The 18,384-nt window shown below is 45.1% G+C and overlaps 1 protein-coding gene and 1 long non-coding RNA gene across 6 annotated transcripts in view; one reads left to right on the top strand and one right to left on the bottom strand.

Annotated features, from left to right (window-relative positions):
* IQSEC3 (IQ motif and Sec7 domain ArfGEF 3) overlaps positions 1 to 18,384 on the bottom strand; it is a 1,249,628-nt gene that overhangs the window by 486,116 nt on the left and 745,128 nt on the right. For all 5 annotated transcript variants that reach the window (XM_069628576.1, XM_069628577.1, XM_069628578.1 and 2 more), the window contains one exon: positions 10,826 to 11,904. In XM_069628576.1, the coding sequence (XP_069484677.1) occupies positions 10,826 to 11,904 (1,079 nt within the window). The remainder of the gene's footprint in view (positions 1 to 10,825; positions 11,905 to 18,384) is intronic.
* Positions 1 to 18,384, top strand: part of LOC138513602 (uncharacterized) — a 69,687-nt gene that overhangs the window by 23,252 nt on the left and 28,051 nt on the right. The gene's annotated exons all lie outside the window — the stretch shown is intronic.

Here is an 18,384-nt window from a genome sequence, read left to right as displayed (position 1 = left end):
GCACGATACGATTTTCCATTCGACAAACCCTCCTTTTGGCCTATGCCAAGCTCTAAACTACTTCTGGTCACTTTACGAACAACTCCACGTCTCAACATCCATACACCCTGAATCACTGTCAGAAATATCTATTGCCATTAGATCGGTTATCAGAATCTCTTCCAGCACATACTGTTTGGAACTCTTATCTGGAGCATATACCTTGTGTCCTATTGTACCTATCGCCTGTGCGCAACATCCCCCTAGCATCGAACATATACTAGGTAAACACTGTATACAGCAGCAAAAAAACAACAGAATTCCCAGAATGATCAGTAGGACTGAAAGCACCTTCCAACCCCAAGATTGCAAGAAGTCCCAGAACCAAGCGCTAAGATCCCAGTTTCCCTCGGGAATATGCACTTCTGAACTAAGGACGTGCAGATTCTGTATTGCCTTGAAAATAGTTGGGGAGGAATCTGGCACGAAAACACAGCAAGAGGACCCTACCAATTTACACATTGCACCACGTTCAGCCAGAATGATATCTCATGCCATCCGGTTCTGAAGTGCTACTAATCTTATTGCTTTCAGTTCTAATGTCATATTATAGAGCATGTCTGTGGACCGGTTGATGGTTCTCTCCAGTACTCTTGCTAGTCTCCTGGTGTTTTTAAAGTTCGCTACTTGTCCCCAAAATGGCAAGACGGATTTCGCTACGTCTCCCAGAACCTGTGCTGGAGTGTCACCATTCTCGTCCCGCCATGGGCGAGCCTTTGAAACCTCTACAATACTGGCTATGAATACCCCGGGTAACAGTATGCCTAAATAACAAGTTCCCTGCCAATCCCTGGGTAACCATGGAAATGCTACATTACCGCAAACAAAGTGTACAGGTTTGCCCACATACAAAGGTATGTCTTCCCCAGTCAAATTCTCAACGTTGGCGCAACCTTTAAAATCTCCCATTGACTGAGTGCCATTCCTCTGGATGCAGAAAGAAACTGAATCAGGGCTATGGTTAACAGTGTAAGAAGGAGGCATGGCATCCTCATTGCCTATAGGAGCTATCTTGAAAGAGATCAAAGATTGAAAAGGACGAGACAGTCTATCAGAAGGCCTAATAGAAGCAACGTTGAGCTTGCTCCTATTTGCGAAAAGCGAGCATCCCAAGGGCGTAAGAACATGTTTCTCAAAACTATTCAAATGAGTACCATCAAATTTTCCCGAGATGCTATCTTTCCACCGGCCAAAGAATAGTGCTCTAAGAGAGGCATAACAAGCAGTTGTCAAAGGTAAAGGATGAATATACCAACCTAACCCCTTATCCCCGTGTTGCGGTAAATGCGAACAGACCCAACAGTTGGACCTATTGAAAATGGCATGTGTAGCATTCATGATAAGTAACAATGTATTATTGTGGTATCACTGTCTATGCTGAGAGTCTCTAGGAGATAAAGTGTGCATATGCATGAAAGGAATAGGGACAGTGGGTACATTTTCAGTCAGTAACAAGGTTTCGAATGGATGCACGTCTTCCAGGTACCAAAAGCCTAACACAGTAACTATTATAAAACCAATTAACATTATGACAATACAGCCGTACGTTTTCGGGGCCCAAATAGTTTGTCCATTGTCACTGCTGGTCACACGATCATTTATCAGTCCTGTACGAGCGGTGGCGGTTGCAGGCATTGTAGTCTGCAAACGAAAAACCCCATTGTTTTTTGCTGGCGACCTCCTGGCCGAGCGACTTCTTAGTCCTTCCACAACCCTAGCCAACAGAATCCCCTTTTTCAAACAATTACTTGGGCTAAAGCAAGCCCTCAATGATTTTCCTTTCTTCTTTGAATACACAGCAGAACCGTGCCGTAAGTCTATTTTCTTGGACGCAAATTGTACCTCAATGCCCCTGGTACTGATTGATCCGAGAACAATGTGTCGTCACTTCCCGTTGGAAGTGACGTATCAAGAGCAAGTGGAGATGCAAGATCCGGAACAACAGTTTCTGGAAAAAAAACATTTGGAGAGTGTGGAGTCAAAATGGCAGATTCCGCAGGCCTCACGGGCTCAGAGAGAGACTCCGATGCACTCTTGTTGTTGTTTACTGCTTCGGGATCGTTGGTTGCAGTATTGATGAGGGGTTCTGTTTCTTCTGTATCGTATGGCACCGGGTGTGGAAGCCTCTTGACATACGCCGCGTGGATCCCATTTTTCCTGCCTGCGACGCGCACCGCCGTCTGTGTGACCAGCAGGACCTAGAAAGGGCCCCGCCACCGAGGTGCAAGGCAAGAGGATCGCTCAAATGCCTTTGTCAACACCCAGTCACCGGGCCCAATGATGTGACCTGGGCCCTCGTATCATACAGGTAAAGCCTCTCGCACCTGGTGATAAATCAAATACAGGTTTTTAGTCAACTAGCTACAGTAATCTGAAAGAAGTATATTTTCGACATTTTTCAAAGACCGACATTTTGAAGGTTCCAGATATTGGCAGGTCTCCCCATTACCACCTCAAATGGAGAGAGCCCAGTCTTAGTTTGAGGGGCTGTACGCATAGCTAGCAACACGATCAGTAAGGCGTCCGGCCATTTTAGTTTAGTGCCGGCACACGTCTTAGCGAGCTTGTTCTTGATGATGCCGTTGTGTCTTTGTAATAATCCGGCACTCTGAGCGTGTCTGGCCGAATGGCACAGTTTGCCGATTTGTAATGCTGCACATATCTACAGAATTACAGCAGCGGCAAAATGTGGACCATTGTCCGACCAGATGACTCTTGGTAGCCCAAACCTAGGAAAATACTCTTTTAACATAGTTTTTGCGGTAGTCATGACTGTAGCATCTTTAACAGGAAAAGCCTCAACCCATATGCTGCTAACACATATTTCAGGTTATTACACCGTTCCATTTCGATAAAATAAAAGTGAATGACCTCAAAGGGGACAGAAGGTGGACCAAAACTTCCCCTGGGAGTTGATGTTCCCTTTCCCACATTGTGCTGTAAACAGATCATGAAATTCTGAACATAACGCTCAGCTATTTTAGAGATTTTGTCATTTGCCCAAACTTTCTCCAACATTTGTGCAAGCTTCCGGGCACATATATGGGTACGGCCAAGAGCCATGATGACCATCATCATTACGTATGCATCAGGAAGTCCCATTTTCCTTCAACTACATCCACCCAACACCCATCATCATCGAGTTTCCCCAAGCCCTCTGCTCATCTCTTGGATTCTTCTAATGTGGCATCGGCTTGGATGTCCTTTACAGAGTCAACACCCTCATCCATTACATAGGCATTTACGGTCTCCCTTGAAATGTACATATCTGTAGAGAGGTTGGTGGCAGTCTGTTTAGCTATCTGATTCCTATATCGTCTACAATCTTTCGATGTGCTGCACATTTCACAACTGCTGAGTGGGAAGTGCAAGCGCTGAGAGCAGTTGTACTATTAGGGAGCCATGCTGAATCTTTGTACCATGTGAAGTTAAGAACCCTCTTTCTGACCAAAGTCTACCAAAGTTGTGAACCACCCCAAAGGCATACTGACTGTCAGTATATATGTTCACAGTAAGCCCTTCGGAAAGTTCACAAGCTCAGGTCAATGCTATAATCTCTGTGGCCTGCGCAGAGTTCTGCATGATTCTCTTGGTTTCCACGACCGTGCTTAATGTGGTGATTGCATAAGCAGCTGTGGAAGTACCATCCGAAAGTTTGAAGCAGAAGCCATCTCAAAACAGCTCCCCTTGTGGATTATTCAAAGGAGTGTCTTTTAGGTCAATTCTACCCTTTGTCTCTTGTTCGGTAGTGTACAGACAATCATGTGACTCTTCGTCACTGCAAACGGTACCTTGCCGGAAAGTTAAGAACACAACACCTCTTAATTTGTATGTGAGGAGCAAAAAAGATCAATTCATATTTCGTCAACCGTGCGGAAGTGATGTGTTGCGTTTGAGTTCTGTTCAATAGAACATCTACAGAGTGAGGCACCATCAGGGTTAGAGAATGGCCTAGGACAATTCCCTCACTCTGTTTTACAGACGCAGCAGCAGCAGCAACAACTCGCAAACATCTTGGCAAAGCGCATGCTACAGGATCAAGGGCGGAAGAAAAGAAACCGCATGGCCTATTCTTCCCTCCATGTCCCTGCGTTAATACAGCCAAAGCATATCCAAAGCATATCCATCACATTCATGCACAAACAACACAAAGGCCTTTTCATAGTTTGGTGTGCCCAAAACCGGCGCTGAGCACAATGCAGTCTTGAGCAGATCAAATGCTTGCTGGTGCTCCATGTTACACGGCAATGGTGAAGAAATGCCCTTTTTCGTCAGAGCCAACATCGGCTTAATCATTAAGGAGAAGTTCGGGATCCACAACCTACAGTAAGAAGCCATACCTATCAAGGCTCTAACTTCCCTCTGTGTATTTGGGACAGACATGCCAGAAATGATTTTTATCCATTCAGGTGTCAATCTTCTTCCCTCCTTTGACAGGAGATAGCCTAAATAGGCGACCTTCTGACAACAATATTGAAACTTTTTAAGCAAAGCTTTGTGTCCATGTTTAGCCAGGTGTTTAAGTAATAACACAGTACACTCCTTACAAGCGCTCTCAGAATCGGCAGCCAAAAGCAAGTCATCAACATACTGAAGCAGTGTACAAGTAGAGGGCAATTCAAGGGTATCAAGCTGTTCTTTCAAAGCCCTACTGTAGATGCTAGGACTTTCCGTGTAACCTTGCGGTGTACGGGTAAAGGTAAACGAGCGTCCCCCTAAGGTGAACGCGAACAAGTATCTACTGTCCTTGTGTATAGGAATACTAAAGAAAGCATTCTTCAGATCCACAACACTAAAGTAAGTAGCTGAAGCCAGAATCATAGTTAATATTGTCATCACATCAGGCACAATTGGAAATTGCGGAGCGACGACCTTATTGATGGCACGTAGATCAATTATGAAACAAAATGGAATTGCATTATCGCCTTTTTTGTACACGGGCAAAATTGGACTATTGCACAAACTACCTGCAATTTCCTCAATCACCCCTCGATGCACAAAATCGGAAACAATGCATTTCAAAGCGTGTTCACCCTCAACTGAAATCTTTTATTGTGGAATACGTGGCAGCTTTACTCCATGTTTCAGAACTATTTTAACAGGCTCGATCTGTAAAACACCAACATCATTGTCGTCAATTGCCCATAAACTCTCTGGTACATCACTGAATTCTGGCGGCAAAGGTCTGGTTAAGAATTGAGGGACAGAAGGTTGCTGTGGTGAAATTGTCAGACGCACTCCATCAGAAGAACCATGAATTACTGCATTTAATTCCTTCAACAGATTCAACCCCAGCAAATTCTCTCCACAATTTGAAGTCAAAGGGAATGGACGGTGGTCCGTAAAGGGACCCAAAGAAATCGGTACCGGCGAAGAAACTGGACAAACAACTGGTGTGCCAGAAAACCGTACTGAAACATTGGTTTGCCCTGACAGTGGAATGTTTGGAACCCGAGAATGATCAATGGAACACTTCTGTGCCCCTTTAAGTATCAAGAATAGATGTTTCCTATTTCCCACTATCATCTCAACGTAGGGACCTTTCTGATTAACAGGAACAGGCGTAGGTTCCAAACCCTGCTTTGGGCAATCCTAACGAAACAGAATATTGTCAAAAGGAAGTTCTTCAGAGAGGTAAGCAGCAGAAGGATGGTCGAATATGTTTCTAGTATCCATACTTGGTACCTGATAATCCTGCGAAAAAGGTTGCTGTGGATCCTGTGAAAACTGACCTCTACCAGGGCCCCCTACACCCGGGCGACCTCTGGTTCATCTACCCATATTTCCAAATGCATTATTTGACCTTTGTCAAAGGATCGGGCATTGTGCATGCCAATGACCCTCTTGCCTACAATAGGCACACTGGTTAATATTTACAGGACCCAAGGGCATATTTCCTTGCGGAACATACTGACCTCTAATCTGCGAACTACCCCTTCTAGGACTTCTAACAATTTGCTGCAATAATACTTTTGTCTCCAATTCACCTTTTCTCTTCTCGACTCTTTCCTTTTCATTATTGACACGATTCTTATAGTACTGTGCCATGTGCAGTACGTTTGATTGAGACTTTGCTTGCCAAGCACTCTCAGAAGACATAATTTGTGACTGGATGCAAGGCAACAATCCACGTACAAATTTGTCTACAAATAATCTTTTCCAAGACTCTGTGCCTAAGTCTTGTCCACTGAAATCCAAGAATACCTGTTCAAACGGATTAAAGAACTCGATAGCACCCTCAGACATCCCTTGGACACAGGCCGTAAGCTTATCCCAAATAATTCTCTTTTCGGGAATTATGGTTTTCAATTTCGCAATGACTCTGTCAGGTAAAGTTAGTATCACCTGAGGCGGTCTCTCGCCAGCTGGCCTTTCTCCATCAAGTCTAATTATGTTAACCCATGTATCTCCTAACCCTGCTACATCATCTATAGTCCTAACCTGTTTCCACAAATCTACGGGCAGGAGTACAGGAAATAACAGATCAATATCACTTAAGGTGAATACAGAGGACTGCAAGACAGACTCCATTTCTTTATAGAATCCTGTGGGATTTTTCCTAATGTCGGGAATAGATTGTCTAATGGTGTTCACTTCCTGTCTTGAGAACGGGACGTGAACTGTGACACATAATGTGCAGGAATATCCACAGCAGCTGCACCCGTTACAGCATTAGCCGCAATCTCAACTTTCGGAAAAAATGTCGGAGGAACCTCGCTCATAGGCAAATGAGAAGTAGGCAACTCCGAACGCTTACTAAGCAACAGAGCCAAATCGAGAGCTAAAGCAGTCAAAGAAGTGTCAAGTGAAAAAGCTCTCTTATAAATACTCAATAACTCTGTGGGACAACAAATCTTTCTTTTTACACATTCATCCTGCAGGTACTCTACCATTACTTGTATCACTTTCCTCTGCATTTCTGGTGTATACTGACTATATGTGTCATATACTTCGACTGGAGTTATCGACATGTCTGAGATCCATCTAATCACCACTTTCGTACAAATTCATGTTTCCTCGGATATCGACTTATGACAAGGAAGGAACCGTTTCTGTACATACATACTATCCTCATCATCATCCTCGTTCTGTAACCTTTCCAACTCCTTTCTATACTCAAATATCCTCTCAACATGCTCTTGTACTTTCTCCACAGTGTCTCTAGAAAGCGCTAAAGTGTTCAGATCCCCCAACCCTTGTGGGAGATCTGTATTGTTTTGTCTCTCACACATTACACATAAGTGAATCCCTAATCCCTCAATAAAAACATTTTTCTCAGGAAAATTGTCCATATTAGAAAGTGTGGCAAAAACATTAGCTCGATCATCCCTTTCTATACAATGCCTAGCCAATGAAATCAAATCACGTTTGTTCTCTGGAGGTACAGTATTGCGAGTGACAACCCTTGATCCTGCTCCCTGATCGACCACAAGAGGTGCAGGACCATTTGGAAGAGGAAGAGCAGGCAAGTTCAGCGGAGGTACTATTACTGGTGCAATAGGAAGAGGCGGAGGAGCAGGTGGAGGAACAACGACTGGAGGAAGAGGAACAACAGGAGGAGCAGGAACAACAGACACAACAGCAGGAAGAGCAGGAATAACAGCAGGAAGAGGCAAAGCAGCAGGAAGAGGAACATACGGAGGTGGCGCACTGACACCAGGCCTTCGTTCATTTAACAATTTATCAATAAATTAGTCGGAAACATGAAAGTCTTTAGAAGGATAGATTTTCTGAATGCCAAGTGAGAAAGCCCTATCCATATTCCTAGCCGACTCAGACTGTTTATCTTGGTCATATAACAACGCTTTTTCAGCGTTCGTCTTATGACGGCACGCATGTTTTTCTCTACTCTTAAGCTGTGACAAAGCTTCTTTCTTCCAATTCTGAAAAAGATCGAATGCTGCAGGTCTAGCCTTTTTCTTTAATAAAATGGATTCTAAACACTCAATACGAGGGATTTCAAAACTACCATTGATCGGCCACTGAAGTTCGGAAGCATGTCTGGTTTGTCTGTTCCAAATATCATTAAACACTATACTACCAATGCCATGCTTACAGTACATAGTACAAGCCGGTGATCCCTCCTGTGGTGCTGGATGGCTAAATTCCAAAGATTGCCTATCACTGTGGAATAACGCCCTGAAGCAGGTAGACAATTTCCCAGGCATATCAAAATATTGGTGTTACCTGGTGAATAATTGTATTTCCAGATACAATGTGCCAAAACAAATTATCAGGTTACTTAAGAATCGGGTCACGACTCACCTGTTCAATCCTAAGGAGGTCCGATCGGATTTCAAAGATTCTTTTCTAACTAATCTTACCTTGTGTTTGGTGATTTCGGCAAATCTGCCTGCCTCGATAAGTGGACCCTCGTCAAGATGCCGTCTCAGACCACAAGCTCATCGTCCAGGGATCGGGTCGTGCAGCGCTGCTGAGGTGTCGTGCCTCTTTCGAAAAGGGGCCCCTTTATTTTGTTACACCCTCCGATCCCGGTCCGATAGCTCGTGTCAACCTTCGACGATCCAGCATCAATCTTGAGGGTCCCTATTCGGGCACCAACTGTGAAAACATAAACGAGGCTGAGTACTCCAAAAGGAAATACACCAAACGCGGGTTACAAAGGAACATACAAAGATCTTTATTTTATACTGAACAGTTTCAAAGAACAAAGCAACAGATAGCTATCGGCCCTCAGTACAACACAGCGAACTCCAGCTTGGTTCAGTGTGCTCAGTAAATGGGGCTGTACATTCGAATAGTCGCACTTTTTATACTCTCGAAATCATGATGTTCAACCTACTTCCAAGTTAATACAAGTTAATACATTACGGATCTAGGGTTTGTGCCGAGTTCATGCATCAATACATCTAGGGTTTACCTGTAATGCATTCACCAACAGATTACAATAGCAACAGTTTGTCTTAGGATTTCTCGTAGAGCCTTCTCAAACAGTTTTATAAAATGCAGTCAAACAAGTGTTCACATTTTGGTATTTGAATATATTGTGTTCAACATATGCTCGCGGATTAGCTTTGTTGGCGCAGGTAATCCTCTACACACAGGTCAGCAAAGGACAAGGTCTCAGTTCATGACACCAACATGTGGCCTGCAGGCAAGTTACACATTAGTTTGTACACAGAGGTCAAGACGGCCATGTTACATTCGGAATGACAATGTCCACCATCTTAGAACACAGGGTGACTTTAGAGGGAGAATCTAAAATGGCGGATAGACCTAAAATGGCGGCTTACACTGATCTAAGGTCAAGACCTTGCAATGCAGATTTCCTCTCAAGAGGCTTATAAGCAGCTTGGCGTAAGCCAATATACATATATTCATACAGTGTAGGAGGCACAATATGATTTTCCGTTCGACAAGAGGACCCGCAAATCCTTCGCTTGTCATGCAACCACGCTCTGGAACTCGATGCCGGTGTCAACTCGGAATTCTCCAATTTTGCAAATCTCTCAAAATACGGCTCTTTCAACAAAACCTGACCAAGGACTAATTCCAATGGACGCATATACTGACACACATACCTCACAGTGCTGTGCTGCTGTTAAAAGATGGCAGCCCAAATGCCGACTACCCATACTTTGCTCCGCTGCTCTCAAGCTAAGTCCATCCTTTAAACAATGAAACTTTTTATTAACAAAAAAATGTCCACTCATTGTTGTTTACTTCTACAACATGACAATATGGAAACACTTGGAAGTTTCTTGCTTTCCCACATGGGGTGCAATCCGTGACTCCATCCATTCTCTTATGCAATATATGGAAATGGCTGTAAGCGTTTTTCTCCAGATCGCCCATTTTATCGACTATAAGCTGATAATAGCGTTAAACCATTCGATTGCCAGATGGGTATCTTCTATAAGGTATCACATTTGTTCTAGACATGAACCGCAAACTGGTACTTAAAACTCTCATTTGTAATCGCTTGGGCCAATGAAACTCTGTTTAGATCTACAGTTTTCCTTAAATCCATAGCATGCCTACAAAGGATTGACAAGGAGACCAGCCACCGTAAACGGTTCTACTAGCCCCCATTTCAGCCCCACATCCACTTCTAGGTTCTACTCTAAGGTGCAGTCTTAACCTATCTGACTGGGAAGACAAACCTATGCTGTGTTCGTCCATCTAGATCAGGGCGTCCATCTAGATCAGGGGTCAGCAAACTTTAGCTCTCCACATGTTTTGGACTTCAACTTCCATCAGCTCTAGCCAGCATACACAATGATGAGAGATCATGGGAATTGTAGTCCAAAACACCTGGAGAACCAAAGATTGCAGACTCCTGATCTAGATATTAGCATGTGCCCAAAGCTTCTGTCAACAACTAAAGAACAGTACTTCTCTGTGGTAGGACCAGACCTATGACCTGAAGTTGAGAAAAATATGCATATATAATTATGTCACTAACATTTGAATCTAATCGAAATATACTAGTCCCTGAGACCATCATTTGGCCATATGTCACTCCTTTAAAGTCCTCCACAGTGTGTAGTGCAACAAACCCCCTCTCATTACACACAATATTTACCTACCCGCTATTGGTCACCTACCACATTTTTAAAACACTGTAAGCCATTCCCCATCACTTTAACTGTTTATAAGTGGGTATTAACTTATGATGCCAGTTACTTAATCCATCGTAAATTAGGTCAGAGGAAAAATTAGTTATATATTTAAAGGACTTGAAATCAATGAAGGTAAAGAAATAAGGGAGAAAGAGAAGGAGGAGGAAGGTAAGACACGGAAGAGTTTACAGCCAGTTACTTACACGTTAAAGAGGTTCAAGCCAATGCGGTAGAGGCGTTTTCTCATGGTGTCTGTGGAAAGTGTTGGCGATTTGCAGCTGGCCGGGTTCTCGCAGTGGTACCTGGGGAGACTCAAGATCATGGCTTGAAGGGCCTCTTTGGAGGAGACCTCGGATGCCGACTTGGCCGAGGTGGAGGTACTGCTGCTGCTCAACTGTTCGGAGTTATCCGCTGTCTCAGATTCCAAGCTCTTGCCACGGCCTATTTCATTGCCAGAATCAAACATTTGCTGCACCATCATTTGCCCCTGTTCCACCAGCCCCCCGCCCAAGCCATTGCTGTTGACGTTCACTTCTGTAAAGGTGTGGCTGTTCTGGATGATTCTGGTGTCTACAAGTCCTTCTAGGGCATTGGAGGATTCTGCGTCATGGTCCCCATTCCCTTTGCTTTCTGCAGACTTGGAGGCCTGGCAAAGTCCGGCCTGGGCACTGCTTAGGCAGTTGGCCATCGACACAGAGGTAGACGACGAGACGGAAATGTTCTTGTTATCAATCTGAACAGTGACATCCCTGAAGGCCATCATGAGGGTGCTGCTGCTTTTTGGTAGGGCATCTTGTAGGCCCTCGTCTTTCGCTAGGTCATGCAGCTCGGCCTTGTCAATGTCCTGATTCTGCTGCATTGCACTGAAGGTCTCCCGGATCTGGTACGAGCTGCCATCCTGGAGGGAACACATAGTCTTCAGACTCCATGTGCTGAGGGCATCATCGATTGACTTTGCCAGAGACTGGACCTGTTCTGTAAAAGAGTCCTCCAGTTCCGTCAGGGCTCCGCTGATGGTGGCGGGCAAAGATGGCGACCTCACCAGTGGAATCCCAACAAAGTTGTACCCTTCCACCAGGGCTTTCTCAGTAGAGAAACTTTCAGAGTTCTGGACCCGAACCTTTCGCAGGGAAATTCTCCTAGGCATGCGGCTCTCGAGAAGGGAGTTTCGGATCTTCTCAAAGTTTTTGCTGAGCTGGTACTGGCGGAAGGCTGTCTGGATGGTGCATGCAGCCCTGCGCGAGACCAGGTGGCCCCCGTACTTCTGCTCTAGCATTTCGACCTGAAAAACAGAAGCAAGAAGTGTTTTCATGCAGCTGCTCTGGCACACGACTCAACAAGGACAAAAGCATCTGCATCGATAAATTAGGCATTATTACCATGCAATAAGTCTAGCTTGGAAAAGTGATACATAAACTCACAAAAACAAAAAAAAACACGTTCTATTACTTGAAAAAACCTCTTGACATCAAAAGCACAGAGTATGCTAGAAAACGCCCACGTGAACATTATATATTTATGCTCAGAGTTCTTTAAATGAATTGCTATAACCCTTGGTCTCCCTAACACGCGCATCTCGAGTACAGAGGAAATAGGGGTATTAGAGCACGTGAGGTCACCAATTTCCCTACTGTAGAAGCCATTGGGCTACTGCTTTTTCTTGGGTCTTGGCACATGCCTCTCATTTCTTAGCCTGCCCCTGAAGCCCTCACAAGAAGTGACTCCACACAGCCATTGCCCCTGAGGTAATTGCTAAAAGTGGTTAATTAATCTATACTCCTCCAATAAATGTAAAATGAATATATAACGTACATATTTGACAACGAAAGATAAAAGGCAGTCACAAGCCATATAGGTGAGTGTAGAGGGAGGTCATAAGTTCAACCGTTGTAGACTCCTAACTGATGCCCTTACCATCCAGCCCTGTGCCGCTCAATGCATGGGGACCAGTCCCCTGGTGGCTCCTGCAGGAAGTACTGGTCCATTAAGGTTGTCTGAGAGAAGGGCGATGGCTCAGCTGAAAGCTCAGGGTTAAATGAGCACAGGGGTTTCTAAGGTAACCTTAAAGTTTGCAAGTGAGTCCTCCTAAATGACTTCTGCAGGCCTGTGTGTGTGCAGGGTGTACTCCTGTGCCTCCCTGCAAATGTAGGTCTCCTCGTGCAGCACAATGGAGATGCAAAAGCTCCACCCCACATAAAGCAGGAACCAGGAATATATTTCTGGGTCCTGGTTCCTGCGGCGTGCTGCACGGGAGCTGGAGGGTCTTTGTTGCAAGCAGCTTTTCAAATCCGGAATCGAGCTTCCGGTAAGAAATAAAATGTATGTATGTATGTATGTATGTATGTATGTATGTATGCATGTATGTATGTCTAAATGTGTGTATGTGTGCCTGTAAGTGCATGTGTAAATGAGAGTGTGTGTGTGTGTATGAGACAGTATGTGTTGTATGGGTGCACATGTGGATGAGAGATTGAGCGTGTACGAATGCTATATGAATACATATGTGCCAAGGAGCAGCCCTACAATTGCCGTGCGGGGCATTAGTGCAGCAGCAGTCAGGACATGTTTTCTTACTGCGGCATGGGATTTTTTCAGAGTATCAAGGGCAAAGCCAACAAGATGAGTGTTCTTATGAGACCATACTGCCCAACATTGCTGGTGTCAATCTGGCCAATTTTTCTTACTGGGACACAGCAGTTTTTACTGGGCCTCAGGGGTAAAGAAAGCTGGCATGAAGAGTGTTTTTACATGGCTGCACTGACTTGCATTGGAGCATTGGTGCAGCCAGGCTGTGTATATTGTTTTACTGTGGCATGGCATTTTTTTACTGGCAAAGCCAACAACATTATATTCTTAGGTGGAGATAATGGCATATATTGGAAGAGCCAACATAGACATGTTCTCTTGCAGTATCACTACTGGCATTATGGGCAAAGCAAACATGTGCGTGCCCTTTTATGGGACTAATGGCATATGTTGAGGCAGCCTGCATAGACATGTAACAACGCAGCCAGCATGAAAAGGTTTTTATATAGTGGAATATAGTGTGGGCAAATGCATTGGAACATGCTCCTTTGCACTGGTGGTGACTTGTTGGTGACAATGTTTTGTTTGTGTCGCCCAACACAACTGATTGCAAACTGTACGGCTTTTTTCCACAGAAAGTGTAGCAAAATGCACCATTTTAGCACATTATTGTTACTATTTTCGCTGGCGGAGAAGCCACAGAACTTCCCTTTGCTGGTGCAAGATCCCTAGCAATGCTCGGTCACCCCCACATATCTGTGGGAAGCATTTGCCCTCCTCCAGTACATTTTGAGATGGAAGTGTTGGACACGGTTAAGCCCTGTGATATGAACGGCTATGCATGAGCTTTCGGAAGCCTTGTCTTTGCATAAGGTCTAAAGTGAAGGAACCGAGCCAAGCAGAACTGCAAAAGGGACCAGGGCACAGCCATCATTACTGCTATGTTTAATTCCAGAGAGCATTAATGTACAACTGTGGGGGGCGGAGGTGGTGTTCCCTGAGATTCCAGCGTCTCATTCATCACAAGTGGGAAAGATCCCCAAACAAGGTTCTGTATCAGTACTGACCTTAACAAATTGCAGAGGCTCAGAAAATGTAGCACAGGGGAAGGTGACGTTCCGGGTCACATGGAGATACAACGGAGCGGTGCTGTGGCGTAGACAGGGTAGGGCCTGAGCAGGCATGGCCCACCCGAAATCTGTAAATCCTTACTCAGCAGCACTGTCTGGGCATTTACAGATGTAAATGTCACTGCAGTGGGCCCAACTACAATGGAGTGGAATCCACCCGGACGCTCACGGACCACCGGCCCAGAAATCTGCTATCCAGCATCTACCAGCACCCTACTCAGGGTTGTTCCACTTCTGTTCCAACGGGAGCTCTCACCCCAACTTCAATGCCTTGAGAAAGACTTTGGTTGAAACGCGCGTCGGCTGTTTTTTCTATTGTTACGGTTCACTAACCTGGTACACTGTACCCCAGGTGTTATGCTGCACTTGAAATAATAAATATTCCTGCACATACCAACCAAATTTCGGACTGATTTGTATAGTAACGAAGGGGTACCAAGCCCCTCGCCAGCACCAACAACCAGCTAGGTTTTGTCAACCCACCCTTTTCTCCCCAACTACAATGGCTTCAGGCCCCAATTGTTAGACAATCCTAGCTACACTTCTGGATGGGGTGGGAGGGACTTTCTGGATCACACAAAGAGGGTGCAGTGAGTGAGTGAGTGTAGGGAAATGTGGGTGTACAAGGGGAACGCTGTTAGGTACGGGAGCACGTGGGGAGAGTAACGAGAGCAACCAAGGCACAGGACAGCGGTTTCAGGAAAGGTCAGGAGAGGCCAAGCTCACAAGGCGAAAACGTATGTAAGGGGCGGTGGGGTTATAAGTAGTGTGACCAGATGTCCCGGATTTGCTGGGACGGTTCCAGATTTTGGAGCTCTGTCCCCTTTTCTCAAGATTATGTTCCCATTGGAAATTGCAGTGGTCCGGGTTTTCGGTAGTAGGTCTTCATAGCTGGCAGGCAGGAATGCACAATCTCGCACAGAAGAAATGCTGCATTTTACAACTTCAGATAATGTTAGTTTGTGATAAATTAATTATAATAGGAGTATATTTGAACAGTAACACTTAAACCCCCTTCTCCTCCAACCGCTACTGAAGTGTGGTGCCTTCACAGCCACTTTCAAGGGTTAGTCCTACGTTTATGTCAGTTGTCACGTCCCGGTTTATTGCTTTTTAGATCTGGTCCCCCTAGTTATAAGGGAACTTTATGGGGACAGACCTTGAAAGGACTGCAGCAAGGGTAAGGAGCAGAAAGGTGGCGTGAAGTTAGGGACTGCGGAGTGGAAGGAGGACTGGATTGACCGGAGGCACTGAGTCATTGCAGGCCTCAGAGGATCCAAGCGGCAAAGGAGCAACGTTCGCAAGGCACACTGGCAGGAGAGGCTTCTTCCGTGACAGAGATGGGTGTCAGCAAAGCAAGAAGGAGCACGAAGACAATGTCAATGAGCCTTCTTCCCTCCTGCATGCACTGTATAGGCCCACTCCCCACTCCAAAACACCCGCATCCATGACTGCCCCACACGCAGAAGTGAAGCCCCCTCCATTCAATCTCCCTGTGCAGGCGTGCAATAATATATCACGGGTAAGCCGCAAAGTGCAATGGCCAGGTTAGGCACCAGGGTGGCCATGTCGGTGGACCACACTGACATAGTTGGGGCGTGTCAGTGCAGTCCATTTCATCATGAGGGATCCAGTGTGTTCTGCCTTGGTGTGCTCTTCTGACATGCATGTTACAGGTCAACCGTGAACATGCCTGCAGAGAGACGCTTCTTAGGTGAATCCCACCGCCGCTCCAGAACCTCCCTACTGTATTTTCAAGAAACCATTTGAAGCCACCAGGGGGGGACTGGCCTATAGGGAACTCTGGAGATTTCCGGGTGTGCCTCTGCACCCTTTTGTATTTTATTTCCAAATGTTCTCATAGGAAAAGGGTTGGGCTAGTGGAAATGTGTAACATGGGGCCACTTTGAACATTATTTCCAGGGCCTCTTTTGGTTCCCAGTCCGCCGCTGGTAGCCACATCATAGCCTACGTGACAGCAATCTGGCTTGGCCACAGGATGAAATATGAAAAGCTAGTTTCTCTAACCTCTATTGCAATGAGGTTGATTGTAAAAGGGTCATCCCGAAACATTTTCAGAAAAGTGAAAGCAGCTAAATGGTCGAAACCAAAAAAGGACGTCAGGGAAAGCAATTGGGTAAGAGAGGAAAATCAAGTGGTTCAGCAGAAACAAGCAAAAAGAAAAACAGGAAAACTGACGTCGCAAAGAAACAGCCTTATCGATTTGACCTTATGATGCTAGAAGACTTTTCACAATGAACTGGTCATAGGATTATTATTCATTTGCCTGCCTGGCAATTACTTGCGCGTTAGCTGAGGATTTAGAAATGCCTTTGCTTTCAGTGTTAGCTGTTCAAAGGTTGGCTAATTTGCCATGTCTCCCAAGGTAAAACATAGCTAAACAAGTTGGATGACATCTACATGTCTAAGGGGCGACAGATACAATTATGCCTATGAGTATGTAACATGTCTCGGGAGGATAGCTCAGGGGTAATGTGCTCGCCTTGGAAGTAAGACGACATCGGTCTGCGCTTAGAAACCTCTGGGTATGCTCTCACGATCCCTAATCACTGACCAAGCTTGCTAGGGCCGATGGAAGTGTGAGTCCAAAACAACTGACGAGCCAAACATTTTAGAATTGGTTCTAGGGTATATTTCCAAGAGCAAAAATCATCTGCTGGGCTATGTCCTCTTTCCACGATTGCCTAGCACCTGTTCCCATCCATGTATGCCTTTATGAGGTCCATAGTGTAATGTAGCCTTGAGGAGGACGAGGTGGGCGTCCTCCATTGCACATTCTTCCGAGACACTTCCCTCCCTATAGTCGCCGGCAAGTACAAGCCTCTTTAAGTAATGTCACGTTCTCCCCCCCCCACCCGCGAAGACTTGTGTGGTCATCATCTTCAAGACAAAGGGCGATTTCCCATCAATCATGTATGAGTCATTCCAAGAGTGCATACCCCACAGTGGCCCAGTGGCCATGAAGGCCTTTCTTTACCCACAAGAAACAAGCATGGGACCCCACATACCTTGATCTATACAATGTGCTGTTGCTTGTTGGTTTGGGAGTTGCCTTGTGGTTGTTTCCAGAGCCATTCTTTACTAGGGTACATGTAGCTGATGTGTTAGCATGCCACAGGTCATGGGTCATGGTTGGTATCAATGACTATTTGCTCCAGAATTCCTTTTTCCCCCTTTTGAAAGAGAATTGCTATGTTATGTAATTAACTAGAAGGACATGGAGTAAATAAGTGACTGGGTTGGACGTGTTTGTCCTCTTATTTTATTTATTTATTGTTGATTTAAAAGGAAGTAGATGCAAGCACAGTCACTTCAAAGCGAAGCCGAAGGATAAAACTGGGACATACCCCGCCTTAGAACGCGTAGATCAGTTAAGTGTGAGTAGGAAGCGGAAGGGAGAAATGCTGGAGGGGGAGCACAATCCAATGGAGTGATCAAAGGGTAGTGACAATTATATGTGCGAAGGGTGGGAATCAGTGTTGCAGGAGGTAAAGAGGTCAGGATGACCCGGTGCCTACTAGGGGTTTGAAAGAGCAAAGCAACTGGGGAGGGGGATTTAACAGAGGTAGCAATGATCAGAACATAGGGAAAATACATGACCAAACCTTATTGAAAAGGAGAGTCTTTCTAAACAGCAGATGGTTTTTCTTCTGCCTTGAGAGCAGTAGGAAGATTGCTCCACGGGTAGACAACAGCCATACCCCGAGTTCTACCACCCAAATAGCTTTTTCCAAACCTGATTCATGGAGAGCAATAAAAACAGCAGTTTCTAGTGTCGCTTGGACACATTATGAACTAGATGCATACATATTTAAAAGTTCATGTTAATTTTTGGAGAATGACATGCAACCATCAAAGCAACACAGTAAAGATGCTTGTGATGCTGAATATTGCCTTATGTAGTGGAGCGAGGTGGCACTTAGGAGAAGAATCGAAGTGTGCATGTGATGTCTGACACAAAATGTAAACATGGCACAGTAAGGTAGACACCTAAAAATGTATTCCCCCGTTACGATTCTCCATCACTCAGAGTTACCCGTGAAGCAGTAATGGTTTCTACCGGTACTAGAAACCTTGAGCAGAAG

This window comes from Ambystoma mexicanum, chromosome 12 (assembly GCF_040938575.1).
Source record: "Ambystoma mexicanum isolate Mex_15411 chromosome 12, UKY_AmexF1_1, whole genome shotgun sequence".
Taxonomy (NCBI): Eukaryota; Metazoa; Chordata; class Amphibia; order Caudata; family Ambystomatidae; genus Ambystoma; species Ambystoma mexicanum.
The sequence above is the reverse complement of the archived record's forward strand: the minus strand, read 5'-3'. Positions and strand labels throughout refer to the sequence as shown.